The sequence below is a fragment of the Carassius carassius genome, chromosome 34 (genome assembly GCF_963082965.1).
Source record: "Carassius carassius chromosome 34, fCarCar2.1, whole genome shotgun sequence".
Lineage (NCBI taxonomy): Eukaryota > Metazoa > Chordata > Actinopteri > Cypriniformes > Cyprinidae > Carassius > Carassius carassius.
In genome coordinates this window covers 28,033,419-28,061,238 of record NC_081788.1, presented here as the reverse complement: position 1 = coordinate 28,061,238, position 27,820 = coordinate 28,033,419, and the positions used below count along the sequence as shown (strand labels likewise).

Here is a 27,820-nt window from a genome sequence, read left to right as displayed (position 1 = left end):
AAAATGTACTTAATTTTAACATGATCTAAAAAAATATATATATATATTTTTAGTGGCAATTAATTTGAGTCTTCATTAAAACACACATTTTAAATGCACCTAATTTTAAAATGTTCTAAAAATGCAGTCTTATTAACCAAAGCTTACATTAAGTAAAGACAATTGGAAAAAAGCTACATTTGATGTCAATCAGTTTTATAGTCTTTGATTCCAGGATCAGTTAAACAAGTCAAAAGTTATTTATCAAAAAAGCATAATAAAATTTCACTGTTGAGCAAAATATTATTTATGGTGTACAAACAGAAATGGATGATATTTACACAAATCCACAAACCATTTCAGACTTAATGCTTGCAGGAAACTAAAGCGTTCAAAACAAATGACTCAGAAAGTTATTTATTTCTCAACATGAGCAAATACAAAAAGGACCATGTGAAACAGGGAAGTAAGCATTATTAATGTACCGCACAACGACTTAAAAAAAGGCCTAAACAGGAGATAACCGAGACAAAATAACTGGGCTGAACCACAAATACAACAAAACAAAATCAGTGTGTTTACAACAGACATTAAAGATTTGCAAATAACTCATTACAACGCTGTAAAAGGTCTCGGACACTGATGTGCAGGCAGTGATGGTGCGTTTCAGTCCGTTTCTTAGACCTTGTACTGTTTAGATGAACTTCTAAAACATACAGTTATAAAGACTCCAGCTGTTATAAAGATCACTGTGGTAGATGTTAATGGTTAAGTAGTAAATAAAGTGAAATCAATGCAATAAAAAATACAGGAAAAAAAACAAACCATAAGAATAAGTATAAAAGAAGAAAATGTGTGCACTGTCTCTAAAGGCATTTTTAAGGCATTTCTGTGAATAAAAAAAAATGAACTTACATTCATTTGCTGAGTCGCTCTATTAACCGAATCCTTTTTCAAAATGATGATCAGATATTGTATTATTGACAAAATGCAAACATGATGTCACTAGATTGTCCAATTGTGGTCTTAGTTTTTTCATGACGCAGGCAAATTGTCACTTTATGTGGCTTCTATTGTACTTCAGGTTGTTTTTCTGTAGTCCACCAGAGGGAAGTGCTGCCCAATGCAGCTCAAATCAACACTATGCATTACAAAGAAATATGATAAGAGCATCTGTTTCTCTGTTAGTGGTACTTCTTGTGATGAAATTTGTATGGGCTACACACAATGCTTTTTCAAACACACTTTCATAAACCAGTCCATCAAACTGATATTAATTCACGTCTGTGAATGCATGCCGATTATGAACCCGTGCATTTGATAAAACTGTAAACTTGACCAGGTTCATTTACCAGTGCATCGTCCTCTTATTTTAACCCATGTATCCACAGTCAAAGGAATATATATATATATGCTTTATAAAGTACTGACAAGGAGATCTGGTAAACATATGCCAGCTTGATGCATGACTGGTTCAATCCAAGAGTGTTTGGCACAGAAAAACATCTAGTCTCCAGTGGACCATAAACCCTGATCAATCTACAGATGAACATATGCTGAACATTGTCAATGAAACCATGACTGACTACAGGTGATAGAAATGATTAACAGCATCTGACCCGATTGATTAAATGACATGATAATGGACTGTTTGTTTCAGTGTTGCAGTTATTCGTATGGGCGGAGCTGTGATCATGAGTGATTGGTTACATCAATTAGACGACATTAACATTACGTTCCATTAATCTGATAAACATGAGGGATTCAACAAGCAAATAGTGTTTAGAAATGGGTAGGATAATGTAACCTCCAGTCAGATGGCACTTCCTGTTCCCACAACACACACACACACACACACACACTTAGTCGTCTCCTGGTTTCATCTTCATCTGAGCTTGCATCTGAGCGATCATCTGCTGCATGCGTCTCAGCTGCGAGAGAGGAAAAACAGATAGACTGTGTCTCTATGTTTAAAGACATTTATAATACATCACTGATGATGATGACAATGTTGCTTAAAACTCACTCATGTTTGTTCTTGTATATTTGTGACCATGGAGCACAAAAGCAGTCTTAAGTCGCTGGAATATATTTTAGCAATAGCCAAAAAAACATTGCATGGGTCAAAATGATAGATTTTTCTTTTATGTCCAAAAACATTAGGATATTAGTATATAAGTAAAGTTCATGTTCCATGAAGATATTTTGTAAATTTCCTACCATAAATATATCAAAACTTAATTTTTGATTAGTAATATGCATTGCTAAGAATTCATTTGGACAAATTCAAAGGTGATTTCTCAATATCTTGTTTTTTTTTTTGCACCCTCAGATTCCAAACAGTTGTGTATCGGCCAAATATTGTCAGAAAATCTAAACTTAAGACTGGTTTTGTGGTCCAGGGTCACATTTTTGGTCTTTCCTTTGACTTCTATTATTTTTATAGAGAGCTTATGATATTGTATATCCACTAAAATACCCTTAAACCTAAACCCCTCCCCTTTTGCACTTTTAAATATTAAGAGATTGTTTATTGTTTATATTAAGACCCTGTATGTTGTGTGCTGCAGTAAGCAGGTGTCATTTCCTGTGCAGACATGGATGTTTACAAACTGCTCTGATTGCGTCCACACCCGACAGCAATATACATTCCCATAGGCCAGAATACCACACTAATTACAATATATTCAAAAAGATAGGTAGAAGGAAACTTCTAGTCGACTGTCAAAAACACAAATTCAACTGCATATATGTATGTGACCAACCTCAGCTTCCTTCTCCAGGAGGATCTGGTCTTTGTCCATCACATCTTCCTCAGCCGCCCTGCAGGAACACAGAGTTTCAGCACAGATATACAGCGAACATTCCCTCACAGATCAGTTCATACACAGGCTGATGATCTGAGACTGTGCTCGTTGATTTGTCTTACCTGCCAGTTCGCTTTAGTCTCTCGGAACGGAAGTTCTCATAGTGGAGATCTTGAGTGACTTCCTGCAGGTCCTGCATGTGAGTTCTACACACACACACACACACACACACACACACAACGTCAGCAGAGGGCACTAAGGAACAAACAAACACTTAAGATAGATATATAGTTATATTATGGAATTACATTTGGTTCAATAAAAATGAACGTAACTTTATAAAACTGAACATAACTTTGTCAGAAACTATCAAAAATATGCCATTACAAAAGAAGAAAAACACAATGAAAATGAAAAAAATTAAATGTAACAGCCTCTTCAAATATGCTTCATTCTTTGTTAATGTTTTTCAAAGATTAGTTTAAATCTGACATTGATCTCACATGCTCTTTTTGTTCGAGCTCTGAAGAAACTGTACAGTTATTTTGGTCATGTCACTACACTCAGAAACTTTGGGATGACGTTGGTGTGTTTGTCAACTGTAAGATTTTGCCAGGCTTCTCAGTACATATGAAAAACATTATATTTGGGTATTATGACTCTGACCCCACAAACGAAAATATCAGTTTTGTTATTAATTTAAATTTTTTCCTAAACAAATTTCACATTCACAAATGCAAATTCTCCAACTGTAAACCTGTCTTCTCTGTTTTTCTAAAAGAAATGGAAAACTATTTGAATGTGATCTCAGTATCTACTAATAAAAAAGCTATAAGGACTGTTAGAATTTGCTCTGCCTTTAATCTCCTTGTGTAAATTTTGTTTAGATTTTGGCCCTCTTTTCTTAAGTGCTATTTTATTCTTTATTATTTTATATTATGTGATGTATGTTTATACTTTTGTATGTTTTTGTTCTCTGCATTAATAAAAAAAATTTTTTTTCTTATTTGTATGCAATAGGTCGTGCCTTGTATTACTAAATATGTAAATAGTATTTGACCTTCGATCATCTCAGTCTGTAAAGATGAGCTCTCAGGAGACACGGAGCGGCATCATCTTCCTTCAAGGCAGCTTGATGTAAGCTTGTGTTACTGAAGTAACCAATAACATCGATACAAGTTTTTCATGTTACAGTGTGCAACAGTTGTTGCGGGTTATTATTGTCATTCAGTAACACAAGCTTACTTCAAGCTGCCTTGAAGGACAAGAGCTCATCTTTACAGACTGAGACGATCGAAGGTCAAATATTATTTACATATTTAGTAATACAAATCACAATCACGAGAGCTTTCCAATATGCGCGCCACTGAGTGACGTCTGTACTTCCCAGTCAGAGAGCACCTGTCCATCAAAAGCTCACTATCCACTATCAAATAGATCACTGTTAAGCCCGCCCCCATGAGAAATTGGTATAAAAAAAACGAAATCTGTGGCAATGCATTCAGAATCCATCATCACCGAAAACTAATCTTTGAAAAACATTAACAAAGAATGAAGCATATTTGAAGAGCCTGTTACATTTGTGCAACTGAGTACATTTTTTTCATTTTCATTGTGTTTTTCTTCTTTTGCAATGGCATATTTTTGATAGTTTTATAAAGTTACGTTCACTTTTATTGAACCAAATGTAATTCCATAATATATGACCATCCAGGTCATTTCAAACCAAAATCAGAGGAAAGAAATGAGAAATTAGATTTTTGCACAAAGAAATGAAAGCATATTTTAACACATTAAAATATATTCGATACATTGTATTCATGATCAATTATATATTTATAAATAAATATCTTCGATACATTATATTCATGATAAATTAAGCCAAAAAAACCATACACTTATTAATATTATTCAAATATAAAATATTTAAATTTATTTAAATATTTACCACCAATACTTTTATTTTCATTGAAACAATATATTCATTAAAATGTAAAATGAATGTTAAAAGTACATTTCCTTCAATATATCATTAAAGTAGCACAAAATCACTACATTAATTTTATTTAAATATATAAATATATATAAAATAAGAAATCTTATTTTTGAATAAATAAATTAAAGCCTATGTTACATTATACATGAAACTTATATTCATGATAAATCAAGCTCATTTTACTATAATTTTCAATATTGTGCAAAACAAAAAAGCTTACACTAATTCATTATTTAAACACATGAAAAATAAGAAATTATATTTTTGAATAAAGAAATTAAAGCTATTTTACCACCAATAGAGTTTTTTCTTTGAGACATCACATTCATGATAATTGAGCACATTTCCTTAAATTCTCAATGTAGTGCAAAAAACCCTAAATTAATTTATATGGCTTTCAAATAAACATGATATGATTAAAAAAATTATTCTTAAAGTATTTACACACCATGGTGGTCTCTTGTAAAAAATGTAACATTTTTATGCTGATTTAAATGTATTTCACTTTTCACTGAAATACAGCACCGAGACTCTCGACTTATGAGAAACACCAAATAAATCATAGATTTTCATTCAATTAATAAGAATTTGGGGTGAAAATGTGCATCAAAAATGCATCAGTCTTAATGGTCATATTATTATTTTTCGAACTGAATATTTTTGTACAATTTACCAAACTACTAGTTTATCTCATTTTAAAGTGTTTTTGCAAACCCGCAATTGTTAGGCAAGCCTTGCGACTCGTTTCACGTGTCAGGTTATTTATATCTAATAGTCTTGAATGTACAGCAGCCAAATCATCGTGTTAAACTCTAAGGGTCAGAGGGTGGAAAAGGTCATTTAAAATTGCTCTCACATCTCTCATATTCAGGAGGTTAAGACACCTCAACATCTGTGTGTGTGTGTGTGTGTGTACTCACACTAGCATAGTGCGCAGTTTGAGGAAGTCGTTGTGTTCGGGGTTTTCCACCTCCACTACGCCCCAGGGGTACAGCCGTCCACGAATCTTCTTCCCCTTCACCTCTATCAGCTGGTTGGAGCCGATCACAGCGAACGGGATGCTGGCCTGCTCACAAACACACTCCAACTTCAGTCAAAGCCTTCGGGAGGTCAGGCAGTGCTACAGGACCGATAATCAACAAACACTTTGACCTCTGACCTTTAGGACACGCGTCTGTTCCTTGAATTCTTCGTCCTCGTCCGAATCAGCGTCGGGAAGCTGGTAGATCCGGATCCCGTGCTCACTGATCTCATCCAAAATCTGATGAAAGAAATTGTTTTTTTTTAAAACATAAACCTTAACATTCAGAGTTGTGTGGTCCTGGTGTGATTGAATCAGAATTAGAATTACGAACGCAAAAATATATGAATTAAACTAAAATTTCAATTCATATAAAATAATTATACATAATATTAACATTATATTACTTAAACTTAAATTAATTAAAATATTTATGAATAATATATATATATATATTATTTATATTATTATTATTAAATAATTTACAAATATATTTATGGCTTGGCTTATTCATATAAATGTGTATTAAAAAAAAGTATGTAATATGTTAATTAAGTTAATTATACAACACAATTTTTAAATTATTATTAATACAATATTAAAAACTTTAAATTATTATTAATTCAAATAAATTAATTGAACAAATATTCTCAATATATGAACAATATATGTGTGTGTGTTTGGTGTATGTTTATACACAGACACACACAGACACACAGACACACACACACAGACACACAGACACACACACACACACACACACACACACACACACAGCTCTAATTAAAAAAAAACAATGCAATTGTACAATGCTTTATGATGCCAGTACCATTTCACAGTTTTGAAATTGCACTAAATGTTCTTCCAAAACATTCCTGTTCACTTCCAAAGCTCTCTCAGCACGCTGTCATTTGGAACGTTCTCAGAGAGCTCGGAGGAAACTCTTTGATGCTAACAGGAATCGTATGAATCACGCAATGTAAACCATCTACTGGATCCACACTTGGTTTGTTTGGTGCCAGTCAGCGGCAGATAACAGATTCGATCAGGCCCAAAACAGATCTTGAGCAGAGAGCTGAAAATCTCACCCCACTTACCCCCACGTGATTTCCAGCAAACACCAAACTCAACCTCAACCTGTGCAGACCATGATGCAAAGCGGTGTGGGAGATATGTCCAGTTCAGTGTGTCAAAACAAACTGATTAAGTGAATATGAGGTTGAAAAGTAGCCCTGTTTCTGTCAAACTAGATAAGAAAACCACATATCCGAAGCACCTGTGGCGGATCAGACATTAGGATTTATTTTTCTAACTTCAAAGCTGTTTTTTTAAGAAGCACCTTCACAATGCCATTACATAGTGACGCCCAGAACGCCACCAGCAACCTCTTCCTGACATTCTCAGCGCTTTCATGTAATCTCAGCGGGGAACAGAAACCCCCTTCTGTTATGACTAGTCCTGTTTTCATAGCGAGACTGGGCCGCACAGGACAGTGTGTGTGTTATTGTTTGTGTGGTTGTCATTGTTGGGTGTTCTGAGTACAAATAAACATGTACAGTTGGTGCATGACTGTAAACGTGCGTCATCTGATCAAACCAAACTGAAGAAATGAAGAAGGGAATAAGAGTGCAAGATTTATAAGGGTCCATCTTTCCCATTCATGCCAGATATGGATGCAGAAATTTCTGAAATTTTGTATGACTTGACCTCCAAATGGGAAGATAAACGCATTGCTTCACAATAAACCAAGAAAAATGGCACAATAGAGACTTTTATGCACAGGAATGGGAAAGGGAGTTAAGATATAACTGTACATGAAAATCGAAACAAGAAAAGCTGATTAGGAATATGCAAAATGTGGATTCGCAACCCAGACGCAACACAAAAGCCGAATTGCATGCAAACATCAGCGTTGTTAACGTCAACTAAAACTATTTAAAAAAAAAACACTTCTGTTAACTTAAAAAAAAGAAGCTGCAAAACAACTTAAATATAAATATTACCCGAAATAATTAATATTAAAATATTAAAATGCCTTAATAATATTAAAAATGCCTTGGCAGCCAACTGAAATATGTTTAAATTGTAAAAATTATTTATAGTATTTTAAGTACTAAAATTACTAGCTAAAATAAAAAACTGAAATAAAAAATAAAACTGAAATAAAATATAACTATAAAACACATCAAAAAGGTAGATTGGTAATGAAAATATAAAAGTAAAAGCTAATTCAATAAATTGATAAACAGATAAAAACTATCATCATAATGCACAAAGCAATAGTCAGTAAATTGTTGCAACACACAGCATTCAAAATTGGTGTCAACTAAAACTATTTTTGTTTAGTTAACTGAAATAAAGCTGCAATAAAATGTATTATAAATATTAAATAAAAAATACTGTCATGCAACCAAATTGTAAAAAAGTTTCTATTACTAAATTTAAAAACTAAAATTAAAAAAAGAAAGAATCATACATTAATAAAATGATGACAAAAGGCACATAAAATTACTAAATATGAAACTAAAATGATTCTTATATATATATATATATATATATATATATATATAATAGTGTAAATTGACCAACACTGCAAAAGCAATGCTGTTCTTAAAAAATTTGATGAATTTATAGATACAACTCTGCTGACCATTAATATTAGCATGCAAAAGTACAACATCAAGAACCTTTCACACAGTTGCACGCTGATAATAGTGTACGGAAACAAGGATTTTCCACAGTTTTATTGCCAGGACTGAGAATCTTGATGTGATTTATCAGTGCAGGCCTCAACACAGTCATTAGCTCTGCCTGTCTTTCTCTGAGGCTCAATGTGTTTGGATTGGCAGCGTGTTCACCTGGTCAGCAGAGGCACCTGGAGTCTGGAACAATGGTACAGGGGTTTCTCCATGGCTCTGAGCTGAAAAGGGAAGTGGGTTTCACCTATTAGGCTTGGAATTTGTTTGTCATAGGATGCATTATGAGTAGTGACCATGTGTTTGAAGAGCAAAACTATTTGAGGTACGAGTAGGGCTGGACGTTGGAGTCTTTTCATCCAAGTCCTCAATCAAGCTGCACTTGCACTGTCGACCAAATCTGGTTGAATGCATGTAAAAAGAAAGATTTATTGTCTACATTTATTTCAGAAAAATGAATACTTTTATTCAGCAAGGATGCATTAATTCGATCAAAAGTGAGAGTAAAGACATTTATAATGTTACAAAAGGTTTCTATTTCAAATAAATGATGTTCTTTTGAACTTCCACAAAAATATGAAGCAGCACAACTGCATATAAACACAGTTCCTAAACACCCTGGGAATCCTTTGGAGAGCCAGACTGTGCTTTTAAATATAAAGGAAAATAGTGCACTAGGTCAGAAACAAAATGAACCCGATTACAGTTTTTAAGTAAAAAATCTAAAATGACTAAATACTGTAACATCTGCACGACTAAAGAGGCTTGTAAACATTTGGTCACTTGATTAAAAATAGGAGCCACAAACTTGACAGGCACTATATTTAAGTACATAACACATCAAAATAAATTAAATATAGTTTTCCTATCTATAGACCAATTATTATGAGCTTATACTTCAGGGGAGCAAAACAGTAGTTTCACACGGTCAGGTTTCAGCATGAATTTTCACCTTTAACCCCACCACTCCCTACAGACTTTACACGGTTTAAAACCAACAACGAGTATTTCAACACAAAAACATTTAGTTTTTAGTGAAGATGTTGTTTGAGGCTTATGGAACCAGCATTATTACAGCTCAGCGCAGCATGAACAATTATTAAATAGTGTTAAAGTTACTATTCAGCAGTAAAGTGTGTCGAACCACAAAGTAGTGCAGTTCTTAACTGTGATCCCTGGTCTCTGGATAAAACCACTGGCTTCCTGCGGCTCGAGAAGCCCTTTCATTTGCACTAAAAAACACACACAGGGGTGTTATAGATTTCTAAAAGAAACTCAACAGGACTGACCAATTACTCGGACCTGTGTGTGTGTGTGTGTGTGTGTGTCGGTACCAGGGCTAATGTTAATCCGGCGTCTCTGGAACAGCGGGACGTGAGGAGATGCTCACTCCAGCAAATTCCTGTCAGGGATGAGCGTGTTTGTGTGTGTGTGTGTGTGTGTGTGTGTGTTGAGGCTTTCAGCAATGCTACAATAAAATATGAACAATTCTGTTAAAACAGGCAGAATGTAGTTGTAGCTTATATTCTGGCTGAAAGCATCAAGGAAAACATCTCACTATTTCGTTACCAGCATCACATCTTTGTATTCCGAAGAAAGGAGATGTTCTTTAAAGAGACAGTTCACCTAAAAATTAACGTGCATGTTATGAACGGTCATTATTTAATTATCTTCATGTCTTTCCCAAACCTGTACGTCAATAAAGAAGGAAATTAAGAAAAAACGGAGATGCGATTTCATGTTTTCATGCTAGTGTTAAAAGCTATTTCTGCATACAGAAGATACGTAAAGTTGCAAAGATTAAAGTCTCAAATCCAAAGAGATATTCTTTATGAAAGTGAAGACTCATTCAAATCGACTGTTTCAGAAAGGCGGGGCATAGAGAAGCAACAATAATGTAGAGTATGTGGAAAATAATGTGCTTTTTTTTTACCTTAAACTGCGTAAACACATTGCATTTCACCAATGTACATTCTGATCACACTCAAAAGGCTAAAAAAAATCTATTTAATTTAAAGATTTACATTAAGAAACATTCCCATTTACATAAAGATTCCCTGAAGATTTAAACTGTTCATTGAGGTTTTGAGATTTAGGAGGACACATAACAGTATTTCAAATGATTTTTGAAGTCGTATGATAGCTTTGTGTGAGCAACAGATGGAAATTAGCAATTTTATTCATGGTTTACATTATTCAGTTATTCATTGTTTAATCATTATTCGACTCTAGACCATTTTCACTGTGCTTTTTTGTCCTTTGTGAGGCCTGAAAAACTTCACAAGTGCAACATTCATTGTGTATTCTATAAAAGCAATTCACTTTGAAACAAATTAGGAACAACATGAGGGTGAATAAAATATTTTTGTGTGAATTTTAAATTAAAAACCTTAAATACGCTTCTATGAGAGCAGGTTTATTCAACAGGAACTGGATTTGATTGTGCCATTCTTAGTGAAGGTTGTACTAAAAGCTTGTCCCTGTTTTATGGCCACTCTATTCTTAAAAAGAAAACATACTGTACCAACTGGAGTGTTAAACAAAGGTCAAACCATGGTAACTGAACGCTTATGTGACCAGTACTGGATATTTATCGTTTTAGATGGACTGTGTGAGCTGCAATTCCAGGATGCAATCATTCTGCCTGAGAACACAAATAAATAACCCCACCCTCATTTAGGGGAGGAATGTACTCATAGTCATACCCAAACCATGAGATATCCACCGTTTTAAATTCTGCAGTTGAGCAATATCAGATGAATGTCAAATGAAGTGCTGGACTTGAAAACAAAGTGACCTCACTGCTCTGTCAAACCATGGAGAAGAGTGGCATACACTGTACAGTAAACAGCATGTTTAACACCAAAGCCCTGTGTTTAGACAATGACTGTATGACCACAAAATCATAAACGGTGACCGTGAGGTCAGGAACTCCGAGACAACATTGAAAACTTGTTTCCATAAATATATATAAAGCTGAAATAAAATTTTATTTAAATAAAAAAATAGTAAAATTACAAAATATTTAGTTATAATTAATTTGTATATGTAATTCTATAAATATAAATTACATCATATATAGTGTCACACACACTGAAAATGTGAGAATGTAAAAAAATGTAAAGCAAAGCTAAAAAAAAAAATTATTTAAATAATAATGACAAAATATTCAGATATGCATTTATATAATGTAAATTATAAAAAAATATATTAATTATTAATATAATTATATATAAGTACATAAGTAGTATATATATATATATATATATATATATATATATAGTAGCTATTTTTTTATTTAAATTATATTTATTTATATTAGTAACTGAATCTCATTGATCAGATTTTCTTGCTTTCATTGAATGATCAGAAATATCAGGGCTGAAGATGTCATTAATTTAAGCAAAAGTGCAAACAGATTCTCAAATACATCTTTTTTCACACAAACTGCCATGCTGACGATATAATTTGTAAAAAAATCATCTCTGTTAATAAATAAAAAAAATAGATGCATTTTCACAAGCGCTCTCAAACTTTTCGACCCCACTGTGTTTTTAAAAACAACAAGGCTGGAAACGGTTGGCAAGGGAGTGATCTCACACTCATACAGCGCGAGCTGGTGCTTTGGTACGTTTCTCCCATTAAGCCAACCGCAGGGACAAAGAGAGGAAAGCTTTGATAGTTTGGAGACTGAGATATGAGCGTGATGGGGATTGCAGCATAGCAAACATCAACAATAACATTCAAATTCACACAAACACAACAATGCAACCCACTAAGCGCACCGACAATCTGGCTTGTGGGAATCACATTGAACTCTACTAGAGAATACGCGCCCCAAATGTGCGTCAGTTCGGCTTTCCTTCTCATATTGACCAGATCGGCTGCTCTTCGGTATACATTACTCCTACGACAGGAAGTGAGAGCCTCCTAAACGTCCCTCGAGTATTTTACATATTTGATGGTTTTATGACCTCACTCTGGTCTCAGATAAGCAGAAAACACTCCTGCACACTGCTGACCCACTTTCCCTGCCAATCTGTCTGACACATTACAGGAAGGCCATATTGTTCTACACAAGCTGCTTCCCCTTTCATGATGGTGCGAGAAAGATCGCAGATCTCTCCTGTGAGAGAATGAGAGCAAAGCAATCACGGTGAGAAAGTGAGGGTGAAAATCAAACATAAATATCAGTCAGGCCGCTAGGAAACAATGGGTTATTTGTCATTCTTATGGCAGTTTTATGGGAAATAGAGTGGGAAATACTAAACCTCTGACTTGCATTTCCACATAAGTCAGAGTCGATGATTGGAAGTTGTGTCCAAGAGTTTACCTCAGTCTTCTTTGGAAAAGATAAGGTAGAGAAAAATTTGAAGGGTGTGTTCCTCCTTTTCTGACAACAACAACAAAAAAGGATTCATGCATTTGTGGAGGTACCAAAGAAAAGAACAAGCATTAAACTTCCTCCAATTCATTCACACTGACATTAAGGTTTGATGGAGCAATTTCCTACATGTAAGTTCTAAACAATCAACGTTTCAAGTAGCTGTGTGATTCTCAGCAATAGGAACATGTAGTTTGTTCACAAAAAGCTTAAGGGAAAAGTACGGCCATAAACATGCATGTTCTGTTATTAACTAATGAGAATGAGATTTGTCAGCCAAAGATTAATAACGACCTACATTTGGGGCTGTTTCACAAAGAACAATAATTTACAATTCTGTAAGAGTCAGTAAGATTTTTTTAAAAGATGTCTCTTTTGCTCATCAAGGCTGCATTTATTTGATCAAAAATACAGTAAAATCAGTGTGCATCATTTTATTTTATGTCTGGACACAGCACTTTTCACATACACGAGTACAGGAGCGCATGATCGTTATTGGTGCATCAATAATTGTACATGTCTTTACTGTCACTTTTGATCAATTTAATGTCTATTTGCGGAGTAAAACTATTCATTTCTTTCAAAAAATGGTAGTGTATGTATGACCTTAAAAGACTTGTGATGCATAAGCTCTATGGACTAATTTATAGTATTTTTATGGTATTTCAGTTCCTTTTTTGAGCTTAATAGCATGTGATCACTGTATAATTTCATGATATGAGCAATAAACAGCATGAAATTGTGTTTTGAAATTACCTGCAGGAATAGAAAACTGTCAACTAAGGAGTAGGCGAATAAAGGGAACTACTAAAACACAAGCATTCAGTATCCAAAGCCCTGTTTTAAATATGGACCAAGCAATGAAGCCCTGTGACTTTCTGTGTGTTATGAGCCATCGAGGAAGTGCATTGGATCAAGAGTGACAGAAACCCCACATTTGTACAGCAAAGAACACACACACTGACTTAGGTCATCTGTTAGGGTCATTTAGCTCCAAACGGCTGACGGTGGAGACGGTTTAACTGATATTTCCTTGAGAATTAGATGGACGTTCATGCAATGATTGCAGGATGTGGATTAGATTCCATCAGTCTTATCTAAAACAGACCGTTTTCAGTAATGAGGCCATTTTTACATGCACGGACACACATGTATAAGACACTGACAGAGGTCAATTGGGACCTCTAATTGTCTAATCAGAATGGCCTAACCTCAAGACATAAATGAGAAGAGTTCGGTAACTGCTTGGCTTTTATCTGGTGTAAGTCACTGATCAGCAGGTTTCTCAGGGTTTAACAGGGGTTTAGGTTAGTGAATGTGGGGGACGGAGGACAAATTGCCACACTTTTGTCTCGTTAAGGCTCTTTTGTCATGTAAAATCTAATGACTTGCAACACGCTGAGCTACAGGAAAAGGCAGAAGACTTCACATTATATAAACAACACCATGACACAATGAAAGCACATTTTCCTTCTGTAAACAGACACACAAACCTAAGATGAAAATAGCTAGTGTTAAGGCAACTACTATAGTTGACCAAGTTGCTCACTTAAATTACAGCCATGTTATTTATGAGTTAAAGTATAAAGCTTGGGGTCAGTAAGTCTTTTTGTGTTGTGCTTTTTTAAAATAAACTAATAGTTTTATTCAGCGAGGGCAGATTAAGTTGTTCAAAAGTAAAGACATTCATAATGTTACAATTTCATATCTAATTACAAACAGAACTGAAATTCAAATTTCAGATAAGAATCCTGAAAACTAAAATGTATCTTTCATTTTTTTTTCTTTAACATTGATAATAATAAAAAGTGTTTCTTGAGCAGCAAATCAGCATATTAGAATGATTTCTGAAGGATCGAGTTATACTGAAGACTGGAGGAATGATGCTGAAAATTCAGCTTTGATCACGAGAATAAAATACATTTTATTCTATATTTTACAATATATTCACATAGAAAACAGCTATTTTAAATTGTATTAATGTTTCAGAGAATTACTGATTTTACTGTATGTTTGATTGAATAAATGCAGCCTCGTGAGCAGAACAGGTGTCTTTCAAAAACATTTTAAAAATCTTACCAACCCCAAACTGTGTGTATATAATTTATGCACCTAAATGTTGCTTCTATGCATCACATTTGTGTTTTTAAACTCTCTAAAAGTCTTTTTTTACAAACGGAAGGATGAGTAATACAGCAATAATGAAACCAAAACTCAAACAGAGGCGGTGTATGATTTTAAACAAAATGGCAAAATAAACATCCACCATTTCCATTCATTAACATAATTGTGCTCAAAGCAGCAGCAGAAACACTGAAAAAACTCCAGTGCTCGTGTTGATCTGTGCGTGCTTCCTGTGGGATAACAGATAACGCCCCAAAGAGGTGGAGCCAGATAAATGCCACATAATCAGTGTCCAACTTAACCTGCAGAGCGTGCAGGTCGACACACATCTGACCCCGCTTCAGACACAATCCATGGGGTGTGTGAATGCATGTACACACCCCACGCTACAGTTACACACTGTCTGATCACCAAACACTCAATGCACTAGTCAAAAGTGTGTTTCTAATGCTCTTAAAAAGCACAATGTTGGAATCAACACCAAAGAAGATCAAATATATAACATCTGTTGTTAGTTTTGTGGCTAGTTGTCAACTAGTCATGCGGTCAGATGATCAGTTGTGCTTGTTGTAGACAGAGAGAGTCAGATCCTCACCCTTCTCTTGAGACGGTCTCTCTCTCTCAGCGTGAGCGTATCAGCTTTGGCGATCACAGGGACGATGTTGACTTTGCTGTGGATTGCCTTCATAAATTCAACATCCAGAGGCTTCAAGCTGGGAAAACAAGAACAAATCAAAAAGTGGGTCAGTAAGATCTGAATGAATCTGATGCATCCTTACTAAATAAAACTGATCAAAGTTAAACACATGTTGTGACGAGTGGGGCGGGGCCGAGGGACATGGGAGCGAGGCCGGTGGAGTGATTGGAGATGAGCTACACCTGTTCGACCCGCCGGTCTCGAGGCCCATGGAGGAGATGGAAGGATATAAAAACTGGAGCGACGACAGTGAAGGACGAGAGAGGACCAGGCCTGGGATTTTAGTTGTGTTTTGGTTTTATTTTGCGCGCATCAGTCGTCCGTGAGGGGCTGATGCGCTGCTTTGTGTTTATTTTGATCATTAAAGTTTTCTGTTGATTGTGCGTCGGTTCCCGCCTCCTTCTTCCGGATGAATACAAAGGTTAATTCATTACACATGTATAATGCTATTTCAAATAAATGTTGTTCTTTTGAATTTCTTCAAACAAAACGATGCATAAATATTTTCAACACTGATAATGAGAAATATTTTGTGAGCGGCAAATCAGCATATTAGAATGATTTCTGAAGATCATGTGACACTGAAGACTGGAGGAACGATGCTGAAAATTCAGCTTTGACTCACTGGAATAAAATTTCAAAATATATTCAAGCAGAAAACACTTATTTTAAATTTAAAGTTTATTTCAAAATATCGGTGATTTTTATTTTCTGTATTTTTTATTAAATAAATGCAGCCCTGGTGAGCTAAAGTTATAAATACAAAAAAATCCTAACAACCAGAAACTAAAAACATTATGAGCACATGAGAAGGAAAAAATAAAAAACTATATGTCCACCAAATTTGACCCTGGAATGATGTGATGTTTGGTTGCATTTTTTGCTGGCAATTCATGTCAGCAATAAACTTTTCTCCACGGCCAATGAACATTTTAATCATCATGCTCAGTGTGAACAGTTAACTTGAATTTTCACTTGCGATTTTTTCGGCTGTTCATTTCTCAGAGGCTTGTAAAAAATCTGCTGTAATTTTTGATGGAAGATTAATGTCACTTTCTGTATAACATATCTTTATTGAATTTTAAAGTATTTAAAACAATTTTTTTTAAATAATGATTAAATAAATGCCACACATTCCCCAAAACATACAGGTAAAAAACAAAAACAAACAAACAAAAACCACACTTCTTACTTTCCATAACTTCCTCATGTCACTTTCAAACTTTAAAGTGCAAAGTTTTTTTGAAATTTTCGCCTGTGGTTTTTGTTGGTGATTGATGTTGCTTTAATGCATACCTTCGCTGTAAACTAGCCTTAATTGAAGGCTAAAGCCACTTTTTGCAAGAACAAAATGTTTTATTGACTGATGATGAAAGGTAGAAAATGTGCATTTTACCCGTGTCCAAATGGAGAGATGAAGTAAAAGCAGCAGTGCACTCTGTTGTCAACGATGTGTCTGCGGTTCAGTCCACTCTCATCATGCAGGTATCGCTCAAACTGATTATCAATATAGTGGATGATCGTCTTAAAGCTGTCGAACAGAATAAAGCAGATATCAGAGAACAAGCTGAAAGGAAATACTAAGACATAAAAGCTTATGATTGTATTAAACAAGCATAGGATGCGAATATGAAAAAAAAAAAAACTAATCATGAGACATCTGAACGCACTTAGAAATGATGACAAAAAACACTTTGTCCAAATAAAGCTTATATAAACGCTCCACAACATCATGTTTACAGGCTCCTGTCCAGCAACAACAACAACAAAAAAAGACTATATTTAGCCTCACTATAACTGTTGAATACATCAACTCTTAGTTATTTAAGGTCTCGCCACCACCTTCCCTTTTGCTCTACAGTCACCAGACTTATCTACTGCAAACGAAACTAAACTTTTAACCAGAACTAAGCCTCTTCTGCATCTTCTGATAGACCTGATGCATGAATTGGCATTGAGACCGCAGCCTTATCGAGAGGCTGAAGGAGAAGAAGACATGGCATGAGGAAATGACATGACAGTAGGTAGGTAACATGGATGGCACGTTTTCATCATCAGGCTGAGAAGTCTGTGGGTAAGAGATGGGGAGGATATTGTTCTTTCAAACAGGACGTTCTAAGCATTTCTCCGCAGGGCTCAATGACCAATAGAGCAACAAGAGACAACAGCTGCCTCCAGTCTACAGTCAAGTGCCTTTGTGTTAATAATCTCTGTTATGCAGATACACAAACGCAAAACATTGGGTATTAAATTAATAATCAGTCCAGTCTACCATTCAAGAGGTCATAATTAAATGCAAGGTCTAATTTAATGGTAGATATCTGTGATAATAAACAGCTAGTTAATCTATCTAAGAGACACGACATCAGCACTGATGCAAGTGCATTCAAGAGTAAACACACATTATGTTTAGGGGAAATTAAAAGTTGGAATGGGCCAAGACGGCATCTGGTCGAGATCTACTGCTTTATTTTAAGCAACAGATCTTTACTATGCATGCTGTGATTTAGCTGTTAGACAGTTTGGATGGTAGAAAACTTAACATCTCTAAATGCATTAACTTTAAAGCAACATTCAAACATATCAAGATGCATTCATGCATTCAAATTATTATTATAATTTTTTTGAGAACTCCACCATTAGCATTGCATTTCTAATATGCAAGTTAAAATAGTCCAAATTTTAAAATCACATGACAAGATGTCATTGCATTCAAGTTTTTTAAGGCAAGACGATGTCTAAGACAAACTCAATCAGAAATGCTATTCTGCTTTAAATTGATTTCATCACACAGAATATCAAAGAGTAATGGACATTTCAAACACAACAAAATGTTTTTCTTTAAAAGTGCAAGTGCTTGTTTATTTATAGAATGAAACATTGCCTTAATGTTTAGTTAGGCTATCTAAAGTAATGACAGAAGTGTGATTTAGGTGTCCAAATACAAATACTTCACATCCTTGACACAGACCTTAAGCACAGGTTTAATGGCAGGTGATGGAGAGGTAGGTGAATGTGTGAAGTGCAGATCAGAGCGGGTGTGGGGTGTAAGACTGAAACTGTGAGTGTCTGCGCTGCGGATTATTTCAGAAAGATAACAGCTTTAACCTCAGCATTAAAAACTTTTTCAAATAAGTTGAGCTCAACACTAATTTCTGTCAGCAGCGGGTGTTTGAAATAACTTGATCCGATGTGGATTATAATCACCATAGAAGGCAGAAATATTCATAAGCGATGCAAAAGACTATGCACGCTAGGCATTAACGTTACCATAGTAAATATGGTAAATGCAACCACTTCGAAATCAGACGTCAGCTTCTTAATTTCTATAATGATCGTTTATTTAGTAACATATTTTATCTGTCACAAACCTTGAGTCTCAAGAGTTAAGCTCCGCGTAGCCTATGTCAGAAAAACATAATAATGTTTTTTGTTCTGGAGCTTTTATAAAAATAAAGAAATGATAATTCTTTCTAAATGTGATGTATATAGGCTGCTGTGAATACAAATAAACAGAAACAGACTCGACTGAATAAGCAGGCTATGTTCATAATGCTTTATTTCTGTGAGATTAATTTTCAATCCTGATAAATTAATTAATTATGATCAATGTATCACTTATTATAGTAAAACATAAATGCTTTTGGATTTAAATATTTAACAACGCATGCAAACAAACAGCCGCTTTCATCGTTACGGCTTATTGCCGTTACTTATTTCTTATTCGTTTTCTGATAACTTCTCTTTGTTGGTGAAATGATGGGGTTGTGTGACTTTGTTCTAGAGGGGTGTGTAAAGGGCGTGTTTCAGTGAAGCTTCTGCTCCGACGGTGGAAACGCAGCGCTATTTTGACCTCTGTGCTACAGGTCAGAGGCTATTATGCCCGCCCGGCCTGATTAAAGCACTGGCTCGCACTGGCCACACAGTGGAAAAGCGGCTACTGAGATCGTCAGTCATTTGTTGATCTCCACAGACCGCAGTAATGGTGTCCTGATGTTACTCAGGTCAGTCCATACTGATGCCGGGTCGTTGGATGAATGCACATATCCTCACAAGCTGATATATGAAGTTCCAGTCTCTGTGAGCTCATCCTGATCTGTGGCTGCAGCTTCAAAAACACTGCTCTGCTTCATTAGTCCATCATTTAACAGTCTTTATTACAGGTTTAGCAGATTTCAGTTTCTGCCTGTAGGTTGTATAAGATGAACTACACAGTGATCAGAGAGCCTGCCCGTGGGACAGAGTGATATGCATCTTTTAATGTGGTGTAACTGATCCAATATATTACTGTCTCTGGTGGGATATGTGATGTGCTATTTGTATTTTGGCAGATCGCGGGAAAGATTTGCTTTGCTAAAATCTCCAAGAACAATTAAAACTGTAAACTGTACCAAATGTACCATACCACTTTTAGAATTATAAAATAATAATAAACACATTTCCAATAAATGCAAAATTATAAAATAATATTAAAGAATTACATAAAAAATTATGTATTATTAAAATACATATATTTTAAGTATGAATCATTCTTCTAATTGAAGACGTCTCCAGATGTCTCCAAAGGGAGGTTTGATCTGATTTAGCTCACTCCTCAGGACAAATTTAGCTAATGGCACTTTTCCACTGCATGGTACAGCACAAAGAATCGTCATTACCTGCGTTATTGAACTATTGTAACACGAGACCCTAGACTCGCTAGAGGACCGAATGTGACTTTTTTTTTGAATGAAAGCAACAGAAATAAACAACAACATGAAGGCTGTTTAGTGGTCTGTTGAGGAAGTACAGATGTTCCTATCGTTGATAGCCAAGGAGTGGATCCAGCAAAGGCTTGATGGGACGATGCGGAATGAAAAAGTTTTTCAGGAGATCGAGGCAGTAGAGGTGGCGCAACTATAACAACGTCTATGATCCCGCGGTACTAAACTGCAGTGCAAACACGAACTGACCCGATCCGAGCCGTACCATTCAGTGGAAAACCACCACAAGTAAACACATACTGACCAGTCCTGGCTGTTTATGGCGTCTCCGTATCCAGGCGTGTCCACCACAGTAAGGCGGAGCTTCACTCCCCTCTCCTCGATTTCCACCGTGGACGCTTCAATCTGGACCGTGCGCTCAATCTTCTCTGCAAGTACAAAAAAAACCCATCAGAACAAAAAACTCCAGCACAGAGAAACACTTGAGGAGGCACATCAAGACAAATCAAATTAAAAATGTGCACCATGAAACAGATTAATGAGCATTTTCTGAGATCCTCTGGGAGGAAGCCCTGGGCTTAAGATGGAATTGCTTTCTTGATAACAACCTTTTACTCTAGAGAGCTTTAATAGACAAAGTGCTCAACAGATAGATTTAAAGGTATTTAATAGACATTGAGCATTTAAATCAGACATGTTCTGCATTCCACCGGGAGCAGCATCTTGCTGAAGAAAATATTACTTTACACGAGAAAGCATTTGGACACACATAAAAAAAAGTTCTTAATTCATTGCATTAGGCGAATTTATGCAATAAATAGAATAGAACAGAATGTCGTATAAATTATAATTTAAAACAAAACACCTCTATTTGTGAAATGTTTTATTGAAAAATGCTTGTGCTTGTCTGTTTTATAATTAAAGGGTATCTGTAGGTTTTATGAAGGTAAATTTAAGACTTTGTAAGACCAAGTGAAGGAAATTTAAGGAATAAATGGAAGGGAACATAAACATCAATATGATCTCTAAATGTAATGTCTATTGTCTAGGGAGCAGAAAATAAATGTTAATTAGAAAACTTAGTTTGAAAACATCGCCTGTTACTTTTCAATCAATTTTACATGAAATATTTAAAATTGATTATAATTGGTTATAATTAATTGGTTATATGCGGGGACAGGAACACTTTTTGTAAGCAAAGAAAAAATCATTTTTCATTCTTGTGGCACGAATGACACAGAAGAGCATATGCAGCATACAGTGATATGGAGTGACACAGAGGAAACCGTTGACAAAGGAATTATTGAATAAAGTCGTTATTTTTGTTTTCTTCGCTTATAAAAAGTGTTTCCGTTGCTTCATATAACCCAGATTGCACGTCTGATGGCAGATGGAGTATTCTGATGATGACTCCTCAAACCTTTTATGGACCTTGACACTGTTATTTACTTCACAGTCTATGGGACAGTCTCAAGGTCTAAGGTCTCAATTGTGTTCCCAAGACGAACAGAGCTTTTACGGGTTTGGAACGACATGGGGGTAAGCGATTAATGACAAAATGTTCATTTCAAATGAGTATCCCTTTAAGGTTTTCACTTGTGGAAAGGTGAATTACAACTTAGAAGACCAGTTTAAGACCCACAGAAATACTGCAATTTAAATATTCTAAGATATTTCATTATCTAATGAATATATTTACGTGCGTTTTGAGTGTTCACATACTTTTCGGGTAAAAAAAAAAAGTTAATCTACAGAGGCTTTTCTCATGACTGCAAGGGATCATTTCAGTCTTGGACACAATATCCTGTAGAGTTAATGAAGACCTCAGGAGAGCCGTGTGTGTGTGTGTTTTACCTGCTGCTCCAGGTATATAGCGCTCTGGGTAGAGGTCAGTCAGGAAGAGGCTGTTGATCAGGGTTGATTTGCCAAGACCAGACTCTCCTGAGATGACAAATAACAGCCGGTTAAAAGCACAGTGTGTGTCTGTCTGGATCCATGTGTGTGTTTATATGTTCCTCACCGACTACCATCAGTGTAAACTCAAAGCCTTTCTTCACAGACTTCCTGTGCACCTGATTGGGCAGGTTGGCAAATCCCACATATCCTGCAGCATCAGGGAACTAGAAACACATCAGAACAATTACACTGAGACAAATAAAGTTGTACTTAATATGTACATGTTTAAGAGTTAAATGTGAAGTATGTTATTCCAAATGCAAAAGCATAATAACTAGATAAAAGCATTATATCCCAAATGCTTCCTTCAACTTCTATTGGTTGAGCAAACCCACAAACTCATTCCATTGGTTTAATCAGAACTTGACATACATTATTAATGACATATTTACAAAGACTATGAACATTAAACATTTTAATATCCAAAACAATTACACACTTCACCTTTAAACTTCTTACCTTTCCTTTTTCTCCATGTGACATGATGCTCCTGCTTGATGATACAACTAAATGAAGAAGAAAAAAAAAAAAAAAAAAAATATATATATATATATATATAAAATATAATTTAATAAATACATTTAATTAAGACTTTTAGAACTCTTAATAAGTTTATCTTAAATATCTTAAGAACATTGTGGTTATAAAAATACTAGAAATACTAATAAAATAATAATAACTGATAATATCTATTGAATACTTAGTTTATAGCCATTCCTCCTCAGTGTCACATGATCCTCAAGAAATCATTCTAATATGCTGATTAAATGCACAAGAAAAATATCTGATTATTAACAAGTATAAAATATATTGTGCTCAGTGCTGCTTCATATTTTTGTGGAAACCTTAATAGGCTAACGTTTTCTAGCAAAAAACTTAATGACCCCAAAAAAAAATACTTAATGACCCCAAACTTTTGAATAGTAGTGTATGTTGTTTAAACACATAATGACAGAATATTTCATTCACACAATCTAAATAAATTCATTCTAAAAACTGAAACAAAAAATACTGATGAGGAACAAACTGTTGTGTGTGAGTGTGTTAGACATCAAGAGGAGAGCGAGGAGTGATGACAGGGAGGGAACAATGCTGTTTATCTTTCATCTTCCTGGAAATGCTTTCCTCCGTTTTCACCATTCCTTATAAATGAGAGCTCACACACACACACACACACAACCACCCAGAAACACTCTGGTGTACTATATGGGGTTCAGGTGAAAGTGTGTTTGATTCAGAGACAGCGGGCTGGAAGTCGTCACTGTGAAAGCATGCTGTCAGATGTAATACTGACAGATTTTTATGATCACGAGTGTTTCTACTCTCAAGACAAGAAAGATCTGCTTCACCGTCATAAGAATAAATTACATTTTAAAATATATTACAGCAGAAAACACTCAAATATTTCATAATATTACTGTTTTTACAGTTAATCAAATAAATGGTGAGCAGAAGAGACTAAAAACAAATAAAATGTTGACTCTAACTTTTAAACTGTATTATATGCGTGCTATTCTAAAAAGCCATTATTTTGGATAGTTATCATTTTGAATGATTTATATGTATAATCATTCAATATAGTGATTATTTGAACGTTTTGCATGCTGTTTGTTAGGTTTTGTTCTAATCTCATTCACACAAAATAAGTAAAAAATACATAACATTTTAAAATATATTCAACAATGGAACAGTTATTTTAAATTGTAATATCTCACAATATAACTTATTTATTAACTATTTTTAAACTAATAAATGCAGCCTTGGGGGGCAGAAGAGAAGAGACTTCATTAATGTAAATGTACAAAATTCTACAAAAAGTCATCATGCAGTGAAAACTGTGAATATTTGACCACAGAGTTTTTAATTTTTATGATGCTGCATGTTTCTACTGCTTTGCATCACAGGAATAAATTACATTTTTAAATAAATTAATACAGAAAACAGTTATTTTAAATTATAATAATATTTCACAATTTGCTGTTTTAACTGTATTTTTAATCAAATAAATGCAGCCCTGGTGAGCAGAAGAGACTTCTTTCAAAAAAAGATTTTTTAAGTGCATGTGTTCAGTTTAATCCAGCAATTTTGTTCTATTCTAAAAAGTCATCATGCATTGAAATTTTGTGAATATATGAAGATTTTACACAATGTTTAATCAGATTTAGGTTGCGTTTTTATTTTACTCCAACTTTACTTACACAAAATAAGTACAAAACAAGGAAGAAGGTTGAATTTGAGCTATTCATTTTTATGAGAATGAGTGATTCTGCTCCCAAGACAGAAAAGAAATCAAATCAGGAAAGCACGGAAACTAATTTATGATGAACATCAGATTGTGGGCGTTGCAGTGTTGCTTTTATAATACAGGACAATCATGCAATCCGTATTTTATCATACACACACATACACACTCTGGGAGGTCTTGTTATTGCTGGCTGGCAATTATTGCAAAGATAATCTAGCTGCAGATTAATCAAGTGGCCTCATTATCGGCACAGCAGTCACACATTTTTGTATGAACACACATTAAACTTCAAAACCAAGAAAAGTTTGAACAAAAACACCAGCTTTCAACTTTTCATTACCTTTTTGTAGGTTATGAGATTTACTGTTTTTACGATAAAGGGAAAAATGGATTTGAGATTCTTAACAGAATCCCTGATGGAGCTTAGTGGATTGTAAGCTCATGAGACATGTGACTGGAAAGCCACATATACAGTCAGTCGGATCCGAAAGCTTGGTTTACTGATGGCCGGCACTGATTTTTCACAACCAAACTACCATTCAAAGCAGCACTAGAGTTTATGAGTGAAACGTGTGCCTCATGACCTCGGGCGAAATTCGCCTCACCTTTGAAGAGCAGCTCAGCTGTGGCATATTGATGAATGAATTTCAAGACAAAGGGCGGAAATAACACATCTTTGTTATGTAAGAGCTGGATGAGACATGAGAAAGAAGAGAGGTGAGAGGTTAAAGGTGTGAATAAAGAGGAGAAAGACAGAAAGAAAGACTTTTGATAGAGCCAAGATGTCAGAGACAATCTTCAGTTTCCAGTGTCTATCTGAGTTAAAAAGGTTAGTTTAAACTAGCAGGATTTGTCAGCCACCTGGTAAAATCCACCGACAGCCTAGTCACTGCATAATGTGCGTTTTATGCTTTCAAAGAGTAAATTATTGAGCAAAAAGTACAAAAGTGAGAGTAAAGACATTTATAATGCTACAAAGATTTCTATTACAAATAATTGCTGTACTTTCTATTCATCAATGAATTCTGACAAATAAAATGCATTGCCGTTTCCACAAAAATATGAAGCAGCACAACTGTTTTCAATATTGATAATAATCAGAAATGTTTTTTGACCAGCAAATCATCATATCAGAATGATTTCTGAAGATCATGTGACACTGAAGACACTGAAGAGGAATGATGCAGAAAATTCAGCTGTGCATCACAGGAATAAATGACATCTTAAAATATATTCAAAAGTCCAATAGATATTTTAAATTGTATTAATTTTTCACATTATTACTGTTTTCATTGTTTTTCTGTTTTTCATTGTGTTTACTTAATTTTGTGCTACTCTGAAGACATCATGAAATATTATGTTATATTTGAACATATCACATATTTAATCAGATTTAAGTTTTGTTTCCATTTTGTTTCAACTTCAAACAGTTTCTATTAACACAAAATAATCACAAAAAAATAAATAAACACTGTTTTCGAATCATTCTTCCTCTGCTCTGAGTACTAAAATGTGATATAAAACCCCCAAAATATCATGCTACAAAGCAAACCTTTCCAGTACTGCTAAAGGAAGCAAAAGACTCTTATTTACAAAGCACATTTGCGATAAACGGTTAACAGTCCTTCATAATGTAGAGGACATTTAGAAACTCTTCTTGACCACTTCTATTCAGGTTCAAGGTTATTTTAACATAACACGAGTCAAAAGATATAATTTTGATGAATACAAGCTGCCTGAAATTCTCTTTTTCAGCTTGAAATAAAAATAAATAAACATTGCCTTATAAATACAGTAAAACAATCTGGCTAACATAGAAAAAAACAAAGTAACATTCACATGACGTTTGCAAACTGATAAAAATGGAATGTTGCTTATTTTCTTTATCTTTGACATAACCAATAAAATTTTTTTAAAACAATAGTTGTTTCGAACACTCAATGAGCATTCAGAAATAACCTTATCATAATGGTAATGTTGGCGAAACATTCTTAGAACATATTTTACCCACTGAGACCCAGCAGACAGTGTTTTGGACTAGTTTTTAATTTTGCATTTATTTTTAGGGCATCATCACTATAGGCTTAGTACTAAATGCATGGTAAATATTCCTTTGTTATGCTGTAGTTTGCTCATTTAATCACCACGTTACATTTTTTGACTGTTATTGTATAGTACTACTACAAAGCATATGGAAAATAAATTTAATTATATAATAGTAATATTCATATGTAAGCAATAATCACATCTATATCACTATTATATTTTCAGCACCAACTACTGTCTTTCACATTCTAACTTAAACACAGAGATAGGTCCATGATATCTTACATATGACAGTGCTTTATAAACAGGTATGATTTTCTCATGAATGACAAAAGACTGAATCATACACTGAGCTGCTGGCTGCATGTTAAAGTGTGGAGGCTGCTTCCAGGCAGAGATCGCCAAACCCTTTCTGAGGAAAACGTCTGAATTCACATGATGCCAAATTCCAATGTAATTTATAAATGAAGAAACAGATAACCTTGGGTACATTTTTATAGCACCTCGTTTTAAGTGGAATCACCTCCTTCTCGTCCACACCCGGATTGATCAAATGTTTTTATTTCAGTGCACACCAACACATCTAAAAACTGACACTAAAACAAAAGACGAGTTATCTTATAGTTTCAAACAGGGAAACCAAGTGTCGAGTGATACAACTATGTTATTTAATGCAACTTCTTTCCAGAGCAACATTGTATCAACTTTGACATGTAGCAGTTACTCGAGCCACGCAGGGATTTGATACAAAGTGATTCATCACTTCCGGATACAAGCGCGAAGAAACTTTGACTAACTTTTCAGCCGCCAGAAGCCCTTACCTGTTATAAATGCGTGATAAAACTCAAAAACCAGGAGTTTTTTTTTACCCTCCTCCCAAGTTTTCTTTCTTCTCAGCAGCCCAATCTAGGGAATCCGGAAACCGCTACAATTCCGCCCTTATCCCATAATGCCTGCGAGACTATGGTGCAACTGAAGCCATTATGGCTCAAGTTCCCAATGCGGAGAACGGGCGATAGAATGGAGATTTAGAGCCGAAATGGCGGAGACGGGTCACAGTTTCTTGGAGTTGTCTGAACATGTCTAAACACGCTTCGGGATTTGCGACAATTTTTTATTTATTATTATTTATTATTATTATTATTATTATTACTATTTTTTTACTT

At 34.8% G+C, this 27,820-nt stretch overlaps 1 protein-coding gene across 1 annotated transcript; it reads right to left on the bottom strand.

The window, feature by feature from the left end:
* Window positions 1–380: 380 nt before the first annotated feature.
* On the bottom strand, window positions 381–27,626 carry LOC132114952 (septin-2-like). The gene is made up of 12 exons (XM_059523353.1): window positions 27,476–27,626; window positions 22,823–22,869; window positions 22,428–22,527; window positions 22,262–22,348; window positions 20,712–20,835; window positions 17,101–17,235; window positions 15,603–15,720; window positions 5,942–6,043; window positions 5,703–5,848; window positions 2,909–2,992; window positions 2,745–2,802; window positions 381–1,910 (listed from the first exon to the last, which is right to left on the bottom strand). The coding sequence occupies exons 2-12, from the start codon at window positions 22,844–22,846 to the stop codon at window positions 1,842–1,844; spliced, it is 1,047 nt and encodes a 348-aa protein (XP_059379336.1). The 5' UTR covers window positions 22,847–22,869; window positions 27,476–27,626; the 3' UTR covers window positions 381–1,841.
* Between the last annotated feature and the right edge of the window lie 194 nt (window positions 27,627–27,820).